Source organism: Nicotiana tabacum, chromosome 4 (assembly GCF_000715075.1).
Source record: "Nicotiana tabacum cultivar K326 chromosome 4, ASM71507v2, whole genome shotgun sequence".
Taxonomy (NCBI): Eukaryota; Viridiplantae; Streptophyta; class Magnoliopsida; order Solanales; family Solanaceae; genus Nicotiana; species Nicotiana tabacum.
The window spans coordinates 19,731,583-19,750,143 of record NC_134083.1 but is presented as its reverse complement, the minus strand read 5'-3'; the positions used below and the strand labels follow the sequence as shown (position 1 = coordinate 19,750,143).

The window sequence follows — 18,561 nt, the reverse complement described above, 5'->3', positions numbered from 1 at the left end:
GACAGAACCCAACTATTACGTACCCTTTTTTTTTGTGCCATGCCGTTGATTTCTACATTATTTTAGCTTCCTTCAGACTGAATTTTCATAGTAGACAAATGGTTGCCATGGAAAATACACTAACCATTAAATGTGATTAAAAGTGAAAACACGTTATTCATATAAGTAATCCTAATAGTTGGTGTCAAAGGTTAACCGTCTTTACGGGTTAGTACTGCACTTTTCAGAAACCTAAAGTTTTTACACTTAAATCTATTCCTGCATTCGTCCAAAAAATACTTAATCCTACTACAAACTTTTATATTGACAGGAGGAAGATCAAGCAGAAATGACACCAGTTAGCCACTCTAAAGAGCTGCTATTTAAGAATTACTCAGGCTACTATTTTAATCTAAAATTTTAGGATAAAGTAAATACTGAACTGAGAATCACACAACATAATGTCCACAGAATATTCATCCAGACAAAGGTCCTTGGGTAAGAGTCCACTGGGAATAGAAATGGTACAATAGCCAAGCATTTCACGGCATCCACAACTTGCCAAGGAGAATAATCATTCATTTCCGTATCTGAGCCTTAAGTCAGAAACCATACTAAAGCCAGATAGGCCAGAACCAACAAAAGGACCCCAATTCAGAAGCGCATTACTGTTTCTTAACAGTTTGACAACGAATATGTACAAAACCTATTTACCTCCATCCAGTGCCAAGGAAGCTTATGTACATTTTCCTTCATACTGAAGCGCACAATATGAAAGAAAACTTCATGCTGTGGCACTATGAAAAGACCAAGACACACTGAAGAATGAGATCTAACCAAATCTTCAGCAGACAGATTATTTACAGTTCAACAAATAACACATTTTATTGCTGATCTATGTACAACACTTCTCCAGCACTGACCAGGTGATCGCAGAAAGTATCCTTGCACCATCTATTCCGGCCTGTAGTTCACCAGATTTGGGAGCTCAGTCGACTGCAGTTTCTTGATGTCATTTGCAGTCACTTTGCAGGATTCCAAGGTAAGTGATTTCAAGTTCTTGAGTTGCTTCAGATGTTGCAACCCTGCACTTGTTATGCGGGAATTTGAAACATTCAGAGACACCAGCTGCGTCAACCCTGCATTCCAGTGCAGACGAAAGTAAATTCGCAAGAAATTCAGAAATTCAAACAAATTTAAAGACTATTTGGTAGGGGGAAAATGCATAGTTTGTTCTAATTCTCGAAGAAAAATCACAAAATTGGTGTATCAATTGCTAAAGCTCCTTGAGAAGAACAAAGGGAGGAATTAAGGAGAGTACTCGCAGCCAAATGACTAATTCAGCTACTTTGCCCAAAAGCATACGATAAAAAAGCCTTGAGATGGCGGAAGATAAACGTAATATACCTTTGTTCAGACTAGTAAAATCAAAGTGGAAAAAAAAAGAAGCCATGACACTGGGAAAAAAAAAAACACAAAAGAATGCAACAATACCAGAAATCGCTTCCAAGCTCTTATCCGTGAGGTGACTGTTTTGAGAAAGATTTAGCAATGTCAAGGACGTCAGGTCCTTGATGTTCTTTACACCAACATCGGTTAAACCTCCACCACAGATTTCCAGAGAACGCAGATTCTTAAAATCTATCATCAGACATGATTGACCAGTATAATCATTAGTTCAGAAGTATGATGTGATAATCTATACACATTCTAATTACTCTAAGGCGTAAACATATGAACTGGGATTTTATGATTCTTAAAGGGCAAAAAGAAGAACAGGGGCATGACCAATCTGAAAATCTAGTAACACAACTGCAGTAGCACTGGCATATCAGGATTAATGTTTGTTTCACATGAATAAGTCACCCTTGGCCACAAGCAACAGGAACGAACTGATTGACATATCTTCTTTTGTTTGTTTGATAAGTACACTATATTACATAATCATATTACCATCAACAGGACTATAGTTAAAGCCCCGACCCTGAAGAGGAATAAACAGAATAGAGGGACAACGGGAGGGGACCAAATGCTTCATTACACAGATTGAGACGAAAGGGAGAGAACCAGATGTTGCATAAAAGAGACACAGATCAGACATACGTCGAAGATAGCTTGTTCCAGAATCAGTGATCCTAGCTCCAAAGAGGTCCAAGTGAGTCAGCCCAGTCAAGCCTGCATTTGTACCATATCGGGCAAATTAATTATACTACTCTAAAACAGAAATCATTATAATATCTAAATTATACATTTCTAAAACAGAAATCATAATCCAGTTACATGTAACACAAGGCCTCACATAGTAAGCTAACTCGAGTTGTAAAATATGCAAGCATTAGCTTGACATTATTATAATGCTAGAGACAACCTATTTCAACAATAAAAAATAAAAATAAAAAAACAAAGTAAAGACATTCCCAGGCTTTCAAATTCAACTAGTAAAAATTAATAGCAAAAAGAGACGAAAGATCTACACATCGGAAACACCGGGCACCACACCAATATCCAAGGAGAGGGATTCTAGTCAAGTGATGTCAAGGAGGACATTTACAAGGAGTCGAGCAAAGAATTCCATAACTTGCATTTGATGTTGACGAAGACGGACGTCTTTGAAGAGATCAAGGAAGGAACTTACGAGGATTACAACCTCCTTACAATAAAGTTCGAAAATATGGAGATGATACAACACTTTATCCAGAGATGGGAGATCAGAAAATATGGAGATGATACAACAATTTATCCGGAGATGGGAGATGACATGGACCACCAAAAGATGAGTTTAGAGACTCTTGAATGCCCAAGACTTTGCAACCTACTCAAAGGAGACGCAAGCTCAATGACTTGGAAGATGTAGAATGCGGACTGACTTGGCCCTAATCACTTGACTAGCTGACAGGGCGGTATTACCTATGTTTTGGACTTCCTCATGTGTTTTGAGAGAGATGTTTATAGGCATTAAACCTTATCTGTATTAGGAGGTGATTAGTTAATTCATATTGATTTTTGTATATTTTCTTAGGATCTTTGATCTCAATTTTAACGCTATCTTCTACATCTCTACTCTATTTCCTTTTCCTTTTTGATTTTCATTTTCTTGTAATTTGGCGTCTCGTGTGACAAGATCGTGCCACCAAAACTTACAGGTAGGTTCTACAAAGTGGTGGGTAGACAGACTATGTTGTGTGGGGCAGAGTGTTGGCCAGTCAAGAACTCTCATATCCAGAAAATGAAAGTAGCATAAATGAGGATGTTGAAATGAATTTGCGGGCATACTAGGTTGGATAAGATTAGAAATGAAATATCTATGTTAAAGTGGGCGTGACTCCCATAGAGGACAAGATGCAGGAAGCGAAGCAAAGATTTGGGCATGTGAAGAGGAGAAGCTTAGATGCCCCTGTAAGGAGGTGTGAGCGGTGGCTCTGGTGGGTATGAGAAGAGGTAGAAGAGGTAGAGAGCGGCCAAAGAAGCATTGGGGAGAGGTGATCAGGAAGGACATGGCTTTAGCTTACCGAGGACATGGCCTTGATATGAGGGTGTGAAAATCAAGAATTATGGTAAGAGATTAGTAGAAAGTCGAGCATTTTTTTGTGCCAAAGAAGCATTGCTTGCTTCCGCCAATTTTTTTGGTCCTTAGATTGTTGTTACTTTCTTTCTGGCTTTTGTGGTTGATACTGCTTGTTTCTTTTATTTTCATTTTTTTGAGCCGAGGGTCTACCTGAAACATCTCTACCTCCTAAGGGTAGGGGTAAGGTCTGCATACACACTACTCTCCCCAGATCCCACTTGTGTGACTCCACTGGGTTTGTTGTTGTAATTTGGGTGTTGTCATTTGGTATCAGCATTTTATTTGAGAATGCATTTGGTATCAGCATTTTGGTTTTAGTTAGTATAAACAAATCAAAGTTCCTTAGTTCTACGCTCCACAATTGAAAGAGTTTAAAAAAAAAAACAGAAATTTCTCCTGGTTGTGGGACCATTTACCTGATGGCCAAATTTTCTGAAAATTTTAGAAGGTTTGAGAGGTTATGGGAGCTTGTGTGTTGTTGGGCACCATTAGATAATGATCAAAATTGACTAGGGTGTTGAGATCCTTGTTTCATCTGGAAAAGTTAAGAGAATTTTTGCCATTCTTCCCAAATCTCGTAACTGTTGTGTGCATTCTGCACTGTTTTGAATTTTGAGTGCAGAAATTTGTCTTTCCAAAAAAAAAAATATCTTCAACTTGCCGATTTTGAGACATTTGATTCACAGAGGAAAATAAATTGAGACGACAGTGTTACCAAAGATACTGTTATGGGAAAATTCTTACTTGTAAGTGCTGCAAGCCCAGTATCAGTTATTTGGCGTGCGTCCAGATTGAGTGACCTCAAAGAGGACAGACCACAAAGCTTCCTTAGACCACTGTCAGTGACAACAGTGAAGGACAGATTTAAGATGTCTAGATTCCTCAATCCTACAGAGAAATGAACAGACAAATTGCATTAGCACAAAATGCAAAGTAGAGTCCACTTATCCAATTACGGTATGGGTTTTGCCAAAAGTTACTCTCTAAAGATAGTAGTTCAATGCTTTCCCTTGAGCTAGCATCTATTCACACTGCCATGGCAATAACATTCAAGAAATGGATTTAGATGGGCTAAAAGGAAATGAACCAATTCATAGATCCTCGGTTATAACATTCAAATTTCAATAGCCATAGTCACTACTCTCAATCAGATTCATGCAACTTTACTGCAGCTTCGAGACCAAAAAACTATATCTGGAACATTCAGTTTTTATTTCCAAAATTGTTATCCAGACTTGGTTTCCAAGGAGTTCTGTTGAATTATTGCAGACAGCATTTAAGCATAGTACTATTCTTGTATTTTCCTATTCTTAGATCTTTATTATTATTCGTTTTCTCGTTCGCTTCCGTTATTTTATTACCTTGTTGTTGCTATGGTTTGTTGCTTCCTTTACACTGTTCCTTGAGCCGAGGGTCTATTGGAAACCACCTCTCTACCATCCCAAGGTGGTCTACGCAGACACTACCCTTCTCAGACCCCAGTGTAATTATATTACACTGGGTTTGTTGGTTGTATTTAAGCATAGAGCAAGACCAAAGTTGATGCAGCCAATAAATTATTTACCAACTCTTAGGTTTACCTATACTACATTTAATTTGCTATGTTTCACCCAAAAAAGCAACCTAGAAAACAAAGCAGAGCACAATCATCTCGTCACAAGTGGGAATGAAACCCAGTCCAGCCATACTCTCGAATTTCTAAATGCTTCAGCCGAATAAAGAAGAAACAGAATACAGTTGAAATTTTCTACTCCATGCACAATGCAAAAGAGAAACCTGAGAGATGACGGATCCCATTGTTTCCAACTTCAGTGTCAGATAACTCCAAACTCTTCAGGCGATGAAGACCTGAACAGAGAATACCAAAGAAGAGGGAGATTAGCAAATAAAACATAGGCAAGTCCCTCAGAATAAAGTGAGGAAGAATTTTAAGAATGAATCTTAACCAAAGAAATGGTCAAGACATCTATTATAAAAAGGCATAAAATTGTTTTTGGATAAGGATCACAGGCATAAAATTGTCCGGAAGAGAGGGATTAAGAGTACTCTCCCGGGCAAGAAATCACAGTTAACCTTCAATTTTTTCTTTTTAGTTGAGAACAATTAAAGCAAAAGACTTTCTCAAAATTAATTTGTGGAATATGCTTATAAGTTGAATGATAGGGGAATGAAGCACACTTGATTGATGTTGATAGTGAAACACTGACCTGACAAATTAATCAGCCCTTCATCCTTAATCCTACATGAATCCAGGTTTAAGCTCTCCAAGTTTGTGAAACCTGCTCAAAGCAAGACAAAAGCTTGCGTAAATTTACAAGATCAGAACTACATGCTTTTGTCTCCTTTTTGGGAGAGGTAAAATCCAACTACAGCCCCATGCTAGGCAACTCAAGTCCATAAGATAGTATCTTTAACCGGCCTAATAAGGGAACTGAACTAGCAATCCCCTTCCTCTTCTTTTCCCCTTCATTTTTTTGGTCATGGAAGGGGAAGGGGGGGATGGGAACCGCGATTGATCCTATTCCCATCTCCTCCATGTTAACCCCGGGCAGACTTAAGGCATACAAAGTCCCTACACAATAATTTGGTAAACCATCCTATCCCATCTGTGACCAACCACCATTTATTCCAACAAGTAACAGTAGGCCTCCCTAAAGCTACAGCAGAAACAGAACGAGCAGTCAATATCCCAACCACATGAAAGACGCATATGAAAACAATATCACCTTTCAGGTGCACAAGAATGGCATCTGTGATCTCGTTGAATCCCAAATTCAGCACTTTCAAACTCTGCAAACCTACAGAAAAATGAAAAATGATGTAGACGAGTTAACTTCGATTTTCGAATATTATGATCACAATGCATCAATGGCTCATGCATCTGAAATGATATGCCAAGTCAGATAATAAGAGCCGATAAATTAATAATAAAAATATAAACTCACTCGAAAACTTCTCACACCCATCATCAGTCAAACAACATCTGCTCAGGTTTAAATATAGCAGAGCATGAAGAGCTGCAAAAACAGTAAAAAGATGCATCAAAAACTGAAATTAAAAAATGGGAAGGTGGCAAAGGAAACAAGCATTTTCTGAAGTAGAGGATTTCTCAGATTAGGTAAAACCCCATCACTGGATTTTAACATCGATAGGACTAGCAAACAGGTTTTAGTCATTGCAATTGCCAAGTAGTTAACTGACAGCCCGGAATGCTATATTCGCGTACAATCTAATTTCGTACAGACAATACCTGAAAGAGACTCCAGGCACGCCGCAGTGACAGGACAACCCTCCATATTCAACAGAGTAAGCTTTTCTAGAGCTGACCAAGAACAAAAGAAACAACAAAGCTTCATTACGAGAGCCTATAAACAATTGCATTAAATAAGAAAGGCCGAAGAAATTTTTCAAGTGCAGAATACCACACATGTATCACAAGACGTGCTCTGGCTGGCTCCATTCAAATTTGTTATCTAGCAAACGAAACCCTTAAAATGACTGGAAAAATAAACATCAACTATTGTCTGTTCATCGTGCTACAAAATTAGAGTACTGGTAATGCCCTGTGGGTTCAAAGAGACTTCGGGGTGACGGGGCTGGTTAAATATTGAACTCCTCATCTATAAATGAAATGAGGCAGTCTCAATTTACCCAGTTACTGCACCTTTCTCGGCCTTTTGGCTAAGATCAAGTGTGTGTGATACCCTTTTCAATCCCTTGATTACAACTCTTCTATGTAGAGGATCCTGATTCAATCCTAGATGTTTTGAGTTCCTTATAAGAAGAACAAGAACTATATTTTTGCTTTTCCATATTGTAATTGCCTATTTTGGCTTCCAGCACAAAGTTTGTGCTGATGATTTTTTGAATATACTGGACACTTTACCTTCTCACAAAAAAAAAAAAAAAAGATCTTCTAAGGATCAGTTGCGAAGGGGGATTCCAACCATCTCATAAATAGGCATTACCTTCGATTAAAGCACTTAATGAGGTCTAAACATTAGCCAGTTCAATAGCCAAGACCCAACTCCGAAATCTCACTTAGAAATAGCTTAAATCCCAAACCTAATGGGGGTAATAATCAGGTGGCCTTGCAGGTCCAGAACTGCTAGTTGAGAGAAAAGGACATCCCTTTGTCATATCCATCTAGTAAAGGTGTGGCATATTAGGTGACAACTAACAGTACTCAACATGGGAGAATATGTACCTTTCAGAAAATTAGCACCATAATCTGTGACCTTACTGGATGAAATTTGCAACACTTTCAGATTTGTCAGGCCTGAAATACAAACATAAAACAACTTTATCACAAACAAAATATGAACACAGAACATTTCAGCACAAGTAGTAAAAAGATCGCATACTATCCTCTATATCTCGTTGAAATTCAGCTTTCTGTGCATGATGTGTCGCATTAAGTAATTTTGTGAAAATTAAAGAGCAAAATTCAGCATGCGCACAATTTTGTACCAGACTACTCCACAGGGTACTGTTACCTCATACCAGCATATGTACAGGGTAGGTACCGGGCAACTGCCACCAAGGCTTAGGTATATGGGAAGAAATCACCTTAATATTTTTTGTTTCCGTTGGAATTGAACCCTGATCCCCAAGGTTTGAACTCACTTCACTGACCACCCTACGGGGTGCAATATTGTCAACACACTATTTCTTGTGTTATTGCAAAGATATCTACCAAAAGAATAGGACAGGGAACATCTCAGAGGGAAGCAAATAATTTGTGATCGTTCTGTTGCTTATATCTCACTTAAATTAATGGCACGCGCCCTCAACATACTGTGTTATATCCAAAAGGTCTGTGGCTGGTCGAAAGAAATGAATACTTCATTAAACAAATCATAACAGTTGAGGAGAAATATCTGAATAACTATTCTACTATCACTAGTATGAATAATAAAGAAAGAATATTATTAGCAATTAGCATTTCAAAACCAGATCTACAGCAGGGAAACTAAGAGACTTATAGGAGAAAACAATACAAACATTCCCATACAATTCATATTTCAATTTTCCTAAATCCTTGCTGTTCCTGTCTATCCATAAGAGACTTGCATAGCTATAGACCTGTCTTGACAGACGCATATGCACGGATAAAAGGTGTCCTTAATATCAATGACCTTCAACATAAGCAACTGATTGTGATTTACAATGGAAAGAGGCTCATGCCTTCCAGTTCGATAACTAAAGCCTCTAAATTGAAATAATCATCAATCTTTCAGTAATAGCAGGCCACATCTTAAGGTTTCATTTCTCCATTCCTCTTTTTCAATTCTTTCCCCAAGTTAATTGCTTTCTTATTTATGTTTTTTTCCGATATACAGATACGATGCGATCTGAATAGTAGAACAAGGCAGACATACCCCCAAGAGGCTTCATATCCGAATCCGTGATGCAGTTGCAGCAATTGATATTAAGAGATTCAAGCTTGGTTAGACCTGCCACGAATAAAAATCCTTGGATCAAGTTCAGTACATTTATGCACAGAAGACAATGGGGGCATAAAATCATGGTTTTGCCAAAATTAACTATACTAACTGTATATAGAGTATTCGGTGCAATTTGGAAAACCATATGGTTTTGCTAAAATTAACTATCTCGGGTAGGCTCTCTACTTTTTGATATACTTCTTGTATAGGGAAATTTTCCCACTTATTAAAATATTAAAATCTGAAATATTTTATATATATACAGAGAGAGAGAGAGAGAGAGAGAGAGAGAGAGAGAGAGAGAGAGTGTACATGTATCAGCTCATACAGAAATCAAAATGCCACATAATAGGTTATACTAGAGGAAACCAGAAACATCAGAACAGGCTTAAAAGTACAATCCCGGGAGCAGATTCTTGCGAGTTCCATAAGAAAACATGTAGAAAGCTAACATCATCAATTTCATATTACCACCATCATGTCAGTTATTCTGCAGCTCACCACAATCTTATTGTCATATCAATCACATCATATATAAAGAACTAAGTTTTTTTCAAATCAGTAATGATATTTTATTATTCGATAAATGGGAGACTCCAATACACAAGATATATACACAACTGGTTACAGATTCTTCTCTAAAAATCCTATCTGATCCACCTATACACAGGAATTGACTTGTGTTAAAAGAAAATAAAACTTGGAACGGTCATACGGGAGTTTAGCTACTCATAGACTTGAACGCAAGAATTTCGACAGCCAAATTAAGACAACAAACTTTTCATGGAGAGTATAACTGCAACAGAATTTTTGGCTTTTCAAGCTTGAAACTGTAAAGGGTGCTGTACGAACTATAGACAGTTAAGCACCATTAGGGTCTAGGGAGAAGAACAAACCTTTAAGATGAACCATACCGCCGTGAATTTTTGGGCACCTCTCCAAATCTAACTTCACCAAGTTAATTAACCCAGCCAACGCACTCATCCCTTGAGCAGTAAGTATATTGTTTCTCCTAAAACTCAGAGTAGTCAAGTTTGATAGACCTGAAATCATTGTGTAGTTAGCAGCTATACCACAAATACAAAATGGAAGGGAATATTGGAATTTGGGGGGTTGAAGTTGGATTATAGTATCTCAAAAAAATTGCTTAGATATTATTATATATGTAAAGAAGCAGTAGATAATAAAAAACAAATGAATAAAGGAAACTTCTATCTACAGAACAATTCCAAAGAAAACACAACTTTAAAATCAAACCTAGATAAAACCCCATACATTGTTTTGAGAGAAATTTTTTCAATGTATCATGCAGCTTAAAAAGTAGCCAGTATTACTATGGAAAAATACAAGGTAAAAGACAAACTTCCCCTGCAAAGTTTATCCTTCAAAACTAGATTCACTAGGAAATATTATAGCGCAGTTCATCCAGCAGTTCAAGGACTACGCCTTCTTTAACTTTTTGCCATTTAAATTTGTTCTCTTCCTTTTCTATCCCCATCACTGCTTAAGGAGTTGTGCTATGAATGTTTAGATGACTTACATACATTCCTCCAGTAAGACAGCACATCAGAGGGAAAAAAATATTTACCACTTATATTTTCCACTCCACGGTCCGTAATCCGGTCACAATAATTAAGATTTAGTGCTTGCAGATTTTTGCAATCTTTGAGATTAGTCAGTCCAGAATCTGTGACATCAGATCCAGACACATCTAGGGAAAGTAGAGATGGACCCTGTGAAGAGATGACATCCATCCAGTGGTCATTTAGACCAGGATATTCTCCCATATTAAGATCCTGTAATGCCAAAATCACTTCATCAAGAGTTTGGCTGACCTCAAAATCACATAAATGAATCAGCTGCTACAATACCCCTTATCTACTTGTTCTAATTTATTAACGAATAGGCATGAAGATACCTGAAGAGCACAATCTCTAAAAGCTTCAAGAGAGACATCGGTAAGACGCTGTGCGCCAACCAATTCATCAAAGATCTGCTGACTAATGTCCCTAGGCAATACAGAGAAGGTATTGTATTTATCAATGTCCTGCAGCAAAAGTGCAGGAGAAATCAGTTTGCAAAATAGAGGTCAGTCATGTATTCACCTGATAAAGCATTCTAAAGGGAGGACATACTTCACAGATTCTACGAATACACAATTCCATGAGAGATGGGTATTTTCCATTTCCCTGTTTAACATCTGCTCCTCTAGAAAATGAAGTTCCCAACCATTTTGAACTTGCACTTTTGGAATATCGTCCAGAAACTCCTCTATGTATACTTTCATCATTGACTTGCTGGTCACGCTTCCTAGAACATGCTCCTCCCATCTGATACAGTGTTCAACTTTCTTTATGTCAGCAAAACTGCAAATCATAGCTCAAGTGGCTAGCCATGGGGTCCTCTAAATTCTGGGGTGCCCTTTACCACTACACCCTGCGAGTCAACAAAACCATGAAAGCCTTAGACTGATCTCCAGAGACCTTTCTAATAATGCAAGTGAATTAATCACTTAAAAGGTCATTAGCATATATACGAACACATCAAAGGCATAGGCTTAAACCTAGAAATGATGGGAGACGTGAATGTGAATCAATAAGGCAATAAGCAGTCATATAATCCGCTGCAGGATGATGACAAAATCGTGCACATCCTAAGGGAAAAGAATGTCCAAACGCACATGGTGAAATACTTGACATCTTTAGAGCATCCAGACATAAAGAAAAAAATGGCTACACCTGCATATTACTATTTGCATATATAGATACAGGCACCAACATATGATGAAACTGTACAATTTTGAAGGATACCGGGGAACATGTCTAAACAAGAACAAACAGTGAAAGACATATTGAAGTGACTGCACGATGCAGACTATTTGCCAAAACATAGGGACTTATTCTTCCTGTTTTATCTTTTACTGATATGATGCAGCGGAATTTTATTTCCCATACTAGAAGTACCTAAAACAGACAAATAGCTTTCAAGGACCTCGCGAAATATGATCCTTGTTCAGTAATAGTGTACATGATGGCACAACAATGGATGAGGATCCCAAGAGCTACAATCATAGAAAATGCCAAAGAAGAAAGGAAACCATACTAGAGCTGCACTCTCACAGAACACAAGGAAGAACCTCAAGACATTAAGAGAGTACTCAGACCAATGCGTGTAACTGCAAAACAACCATATATGTTAAGCCCAAAGTTTGTATACCATATAAAAGCAAGTAGTTGCTTATTTGGAAACTCGTGAAGCAGGAAGCTTCTTCTAAAAAGGAAAAGGGTGGCCATATCCAACACCTCAAAAAAAAACGTATCCGCACTACTTCGTCTCTCTCTGATTCCTCCAATACACACTAAAAAGAAGAATATGGTACAACCACAATATTCATTAAAAAGAATGTTTACTGTTCATGAAATAATTTTAACTTTTATGAAACGTCAGTTCAAATAGTTATATATGAAAGTATAGGGCAAAGCGAAGTATCATACCAGTTTCACAAAGCCGCTAATAATTAAAAAATATAAGCAAGTCGCAAACTTTTTCAATCACCCAATAACATGAAAGATTTTTTAGTGTGGATTGAACTCCCTTTTAATGTGGGAATACACTGAGTATGCTGTTATTGTAGATTGAACTCTTTTTTAAAACCTGTTCAGAAAATTCTCAAAATATTGAAGGCAACAACACTTCTCAGTATGGATTGAACTCTTTCTTTCCCCTTTTTTCTTCCTTACCTTCTAATTTAGATTTCTGAAGAGGGACGATACCTCGCAGTCTGATGATTAGTTCAGAAGGAAACATCTCCCAAAAAATGATTAGAAAAAAAAAAAAAAAAAAAAGGAAAACATACTTCGGGGACTAAAATCCAGTTAACTAATAAAGGAACATCATACAGATAAAAATAGTAGAAAAAATTATTGTATATTCACCTAAAAATACATACTAAGCGCATGTCAGGGACGCAAAGAACACGGAATTCCATCAAAACTAACAGAAAAAATCGTGAAAACAAATAAAAATTTAAAGAAATCACATTAAAACTAACCGAAATACCACAATATTAGAGCAAAACTCACACAACGATTATATTCCGTCACTTAAGACTCGCCACTATTCCAACTCCCGAAGCGGAAAAATATTTATATTTATATTAACAACATATGATAGAAATAATAGAAAAAAAAAAACAATCAACAGCAGATGATCAACTCTACACCAGATAATGAATTATATTTCTTGAAATAATAAATTTAATTAAAAAAAAAAGTAAAAACTGAACCTTGAAGTCTCGATCATCTTAGTGATCAGTCTTCGTCGTCTAAAAGGGAGAAGATGAGAGAGTAGGAAGTAGTGGAAAGTGGCAGAAGAACAAGTACTAGAACTAGAAAAAGTAGAGAAGCGTACAACCGAACCAGAGTCCGAACCAACGGATTGGAAACACGTGTGAGGAAACTAGGTTTGGTTCAGTGCTTTGGAGGGATGAGATAAGAGAGGGCGCGGGCTTTCTTTTTCAGCTAGCTTTATCCGTTTTGGGGGTTGAGTTTGATTGGGTCCCTCATATTGGAAGATAGTGTACGCAATGTGTTCAAATTACTACCAAGCGCACAAGGTTTCTTAAATGCCTTTCTTAATCTGCGGGGTCCTAAGGCCGGACTTGCTATTAAATCTTCTCTAATTTAAGCATAATCATGTTTATGAGCAATCAATCTGCTTAGAATTTGAAAAAATAATCTGCTAAGAATCATCCACCAAGTTAAATATGAGTTTAATTTATATACTCGAATATATTAATTTAAATAATGGAGGTGGAGCTTGGTGGTCCCGTTGTAAAAGAACAAGGGTGATATCCAAAATTGTAACAACTACGAGGGTATCAAGCTATTGAGTCACACTATGAAAGTGTGAGAGAGGATGATGGAGAGAAGGGTGGAGAGTAGTGTGTCTATTTCGGAGAATCAGTTCGGTTTCATGCCGGGGTGTTCGATCACAGAAGCCATTCATCTTATGAGGAGGTTGATGTAGCAGTATCGGGAGAGGAAGAGAGACTTGCATATGGTGTTCATTGATTTAGAAAAAGCTTACGATAAAATCCCAAGGAGGTTATATGGAGATGTCTGGAGGTTAGTGGCGCTCCGGTAGAGTATATTAGGGTGATTGCGGATATGTACGATGGAGCGAAGACTCGGGTGAGGACTGTGGGAGGAGACTCGGACTATTTTCATGTGATGATGGGGTTACATCAGGGTTCAGCTCTTGGCTCATTTTTATTTGCCCTGGCGATGGACGTGCTGACGCGCCACATTCAAGGAGATGTGTCATGGTGTATGTTATTTGCATATGACATAGTGTTAATCGATGAGACGCGTTGCGGGGTTAACGATCGGCTGGAGCTGTGGAGGCAGACCCTGGAGTCTAAAGGTTTCAAGTTGAGTATGACAAAAACTGAATACTTGGAGTGCAAGTTCAGTGGAGGTGAAACTTGATACACAGTCATCTTCAAGAGAGCTAGTTTCAAATAACTTGGGTGTATTATTCATGGGAACGGGGAGATTGACGAGGATGTTATGCATCGTGTTGGAGCGGGGGTGGATGAAATAGAGGCTTGCATCTGGTATTTTGTGTAATAGAAATGTGCCACCAAGACTTAGGGGCAAATACTACAAAGTGGTAGTTAGGCCGACCATATTGTATGGAGCCGAGTGTTGGCCAGACAAGAAATCTCATGCCCAGAAGATGAAAGTAGCAGAGATGAGGATGTTGAGATGGATGTGTGGGCATACAAGGAAAGACCATATTAGGAATCATGAAGTTATTACGGACAAGGTGGGTGTGGCCCCTATGGAATACAAGTTGCGGGAATCGAGACTGAGATGGATCGGGCATGTGAAGAGGAGAGACACCGATACCCCGGTAAGGAGATGCAAGAGGTTGACCATGACGGGTCAGAGAGGTAGAGGGAGGCCTATAAAGTATTGGGGATAGATGATTAGGCAGGACATGACACTATTTTAGCTTACCGAGCACATGACCCTCGATAGAAAGGTATGGAGGTCGAGGATTAGGGTTGTGAGTTGACAGGTAGTCGAGAGTCTCTTATAGTCGTGCTAGTAGTATTAGTACTAGTTTTGTATTCTCCTATTCCGAGTTCCTTGTTGTTAGACGATGTGGCATTATTGTTGGTAGTTTTCGCACTTCTCTTATAGCTTCGTATTCCTAGTTTCTTTGCTATTACATGTTGTGCTATTTGTTTGTGTTATTTTATTTCCTTGCCATTGTTACTATTTGTTATATTGTGTCCTTTTCACTGTTCTTGAGTCGATGGTTTATCGGGAACAGGGTAAGGTTTGCGTACACATTACCCTTCTCAGACCCTATGTGTGGGATTGCACTGATTTTATTGTTGTTGAATGTATTAATCCATCTTATTTTCAAATTTTTAAACTTCACATATTATAAAGAGTTACATATAAATAATTTTGGCTAATTTGATTGTATAACAAAAATTACACTAGAAATATATATAAAGTAAATTCTTTATTAGTTTGAAGTGTTACCCGATCTTTACCCCAATAGTTGGCTTAGTAATTAATAAACTTCCTAAGCAGCGTTTGGAGATAAATTTGGTTGATATTTAAAAGGAGAATTTTTTAAACTGTGTTAAAAGCTGAAGTTGTATTTAGACATGTGTTTTATTTTTATTTTTTTAAATGAAGTTTTGTGTATGGAAGAAAAAATTTCACCAAAAAGCTCTAAACCACTTTTTGAAAACTTAAAAAAAGAAATTTAAAAAAAAATCAAAAACCAATCAAATTCCATAATTTTTTTTTAAAATAGCAAAAAATCTATAGCCAAACGGAAGTAGTCATGTCATGCGTTTAATCCTAACTACGACCGTCCTTGAATGACTTTGGCATTTGCCTTACCATTATCAGAAAAGTTTCAATTAATTTTTTAATTTTATTTTATGTAAAAATTATTTTTCAACCAAACACTAAGTAAGAAATTTTTTAAAAACTAAATAACTTTACATTCTTAGTGGGAGTTTGGACATAAGAATTGTAAAATTTCAAAATAGGGGGAAAAATATTTTCAAGTGAAAATGGTATTTGAAATTTAGAGTTGTGTTTGGACATGAATATAATTTTGGGTTGTTTTTGAAGTTTTGTGAGTGATTTGAGTGAAAATTTTGAAAAATAACTTTTTGGAGTTTTTCAAATTTTCAAAAATTTCCAAAATGTATCTTCAAGTGAAAATTGGAAATTTTATGAAAAAAATGCTAATTTCGAAAAAAAGTGATTTTTTTTTTTGGAAAAAATATTCTTATGTCCAAACGGCCTCTTAATATCTCGTTGAAACAATTTTGCAAAAAAATATATTAAAGCGAGTTTTAAAATTTTTTGAAACAAAAGTCACCATGTTGATGATTGGTTGACATCTACAAAATTGAAATTAGCCGTTGCACTAAGAGCCCGTTTAGACATAAGAAATTTTTTTCTTTTTTTCAAAAAAATTACTTTTTTCTAAAATTAGCGTTTGTTCATAAAATTTTCAATTTTCACTTGAAGATGCATTTTGAAAATTTTCGAAAATTTGAAAAGCTCTAAAAAGCTATTTTTCAAAATTTTCACTCAAATCACTCACAAAACTTCAAAAACAACCCAAAATTATATTCATGTCCAAACACAACTCTAAATTTCAAATACCATTTTTACTTGAAAAATATTTTTCCCCTATTTTGGAATTTTACAATTCTTATATCCAAACGCCCACTAAGGGCCCATTTGGACATACAATTTGTTTGAAGATTTTTCCAAAAAAAATTCGCTTTTTTCCGAAATAAGCGTTTGTTCATAAAATTTCCAATTTTTACTTGAAGATGCATTTTGAAAATTTTTGAAAATTTGAAAAACTGCAAAAAGCTGTTTTTCAAAATTTTCACTCAAATCACTCACAAAACTTCAAAAACAACTCAAACTGAAATTTATGTCCAAACACAACTCTAAATTTCAAATATAATTTTCACTTGAAAAATAATTTCACTATTTTTTCGAATTTTACAATTCTTATGTCCAAATGCCTATTAAATATCGTTCCATATTAGATGTGCACAATTAGGGGTAAATTTCATATAACTATGAGTTTTTTTCACCAAAGTTATAGAACTTTATTTTCTTATACAAAAATCATATAACTATGACTTTTTTCACCGTAGTCATATAACTTTGTTTTCTCACACAAAAATCATAGTAGTCGAAAAATAAATTTTCGGTAGTATTTTCTTATTTTACGTTTTTTGATTTTTTATTTTCAGTCTAATAAATAATTACCCGATTAAAATAGAAGAAATATGAGTATATTTTTAGCCGCTCCTAAAAATAATAGCCAATAAAATATGAGTATATATATATATGTGTGTGCGTGTGCGTGTGCGCGCGCGCGTGCGCGCGCGTGTGTATATTATACACATATAACATACACAATCTATATATATTTTGGCTAGCAAATGCAATTAGTTTTGATCGGCCGGTTAATTTTATATTTTTTTTTTAAAATAGGAATGACCCAACCCAGTCTGACCCAATACCCATATATAATATTTAAAATTATACTAAAAGTGAATTCTTCCCCCGTAAAAAAATTAGTTCGAAATGCATGAGATTCTGACAAAAAATAAAGAAATAAAAGGTATAATTAGAGAGCACTTGAAATAAAAATACTATTAATTTGAATAAAATCTTGAAAAAAAAATAAAAGATAGAAGTATCATGTTTTGAAGAATTTACTATTCACTTTTATAATTATTTTAATTTATATATATGAGTACTTGACAGAGAAAAATATATAACCCTGACTGGGGAATGAAGTTTTTTGGTATGATATATAACCTTAACGTTCTTTTTTTTTTTTTACTTTTTCTAAAAAAGCTCTTATAAATTATTCAAAATCATATTGAATAGTTTATCATTGTAAGCAAGGTAATATGCATTCTATGCTTTTATCTCCTCGCATGTCTTCTTTCTGATATCTACCCCTATATTATAAAGTAGAAAAGTTATTTTCGATATGCTCTCGGCTCAAGAATAGTGAAAAGGAAGCAATAAACAAACAATAGCAACAACAAGGTAATAGGACAACAGAAGCAAATGACATAACGTGTACCAACAAAGATCTAGGAATATGAAAATATAAGAATAGTTCCAATACTATCGGTAGGAATGACATATCGTATAATAACAAGAAATTGGTAGTAAAAAAATACAAGACTAGTACTAATACTACAGGTAAAACTAGGAGAAACTCTCGACTACCTGTCAACCCACAACCCTAATTCTTGACCACTATACCTTCCTATCGAGGGTCATGTCCTCGGTAAGCTGAAGTTATGTAATGTCCTACCTAATCACCTCTCTTTATGACTTCTTAGGCCTCCATCTACCCCTCCTCTAATCCTGTGATGACCCGATAGGCCATTTTTAATTTTAACCTTCATTGATGTATTCCGAGACCTCGAATAGCTCTATTCAGCCTTCCTTGATTCGCATGCGCAATCCGTATCTTTTTCTG

General features: G+C 36.3%; 1 protein-coding gene across 9 annotated transcripts; it reads right to left on the bottom strand.

The window, feature by feature from the left end:
• Positions 1 to 379: 379 nt before the first annotated feature.
• Positions 380 to 13,478, bottom strand: LOC107824328 (uncharacterized). 9 transcript variants are annotated; one of them, XM_075251484.1, is made up of 17 exons: positions 13,277 to 13,478; positions 12,094 to 12,166; positions 11,097 to 11,427; positions 10,910 to 11,000; positions 10,580 to 10,787; positions 9,888 to 10,034; positions 8,926 to 9,000; positions 7,752 to 7,823; positions 6,795 to 6,866; positions 6,490 to 6,561; positions 6,271 to 6,342; positions 5,752 to 5,823; positions 5,321 to 5,392; positions 4,289 to 4,432; positions 2,083 to 2,154; positions 1,474 to 1,620; positions 380 to 1,118 (listed from the first exon to the last, which is right to left on the bottom strand). In XM_075251484.1, exons 3-17 carry the CDS (start codon positions 11,366 to 11,368, stop codon positions 934 to 936), a joined length of 1,773 nt encoding a protein of 590 aa, XP_075107585.1. In that variant the 5' UTR covers positions 11,369 to 11,427; positions 12,094 to 12,166; positions 13,277 to 13,478; the 3' UTR covers positions 380 to 933. The 9 variants fall into 9 exon arrangements, with proteins under 9 accessions (XP_075107585.1, XP_075107589.1, XP_075107592.1 ...); XM_075251488.1 differs by having other exon boundaries at positions 10,910 to 11,038; positions 11,127 to 11,427; XM_075251491.1 differs by having other exon boundaries at positions 10,910 to 11,038; positions 11,127 to 11,427; positions 13,043 to 13,287.
• Positions 13,479 to 18,561: the final 5,083 nt, after the last annotated feature.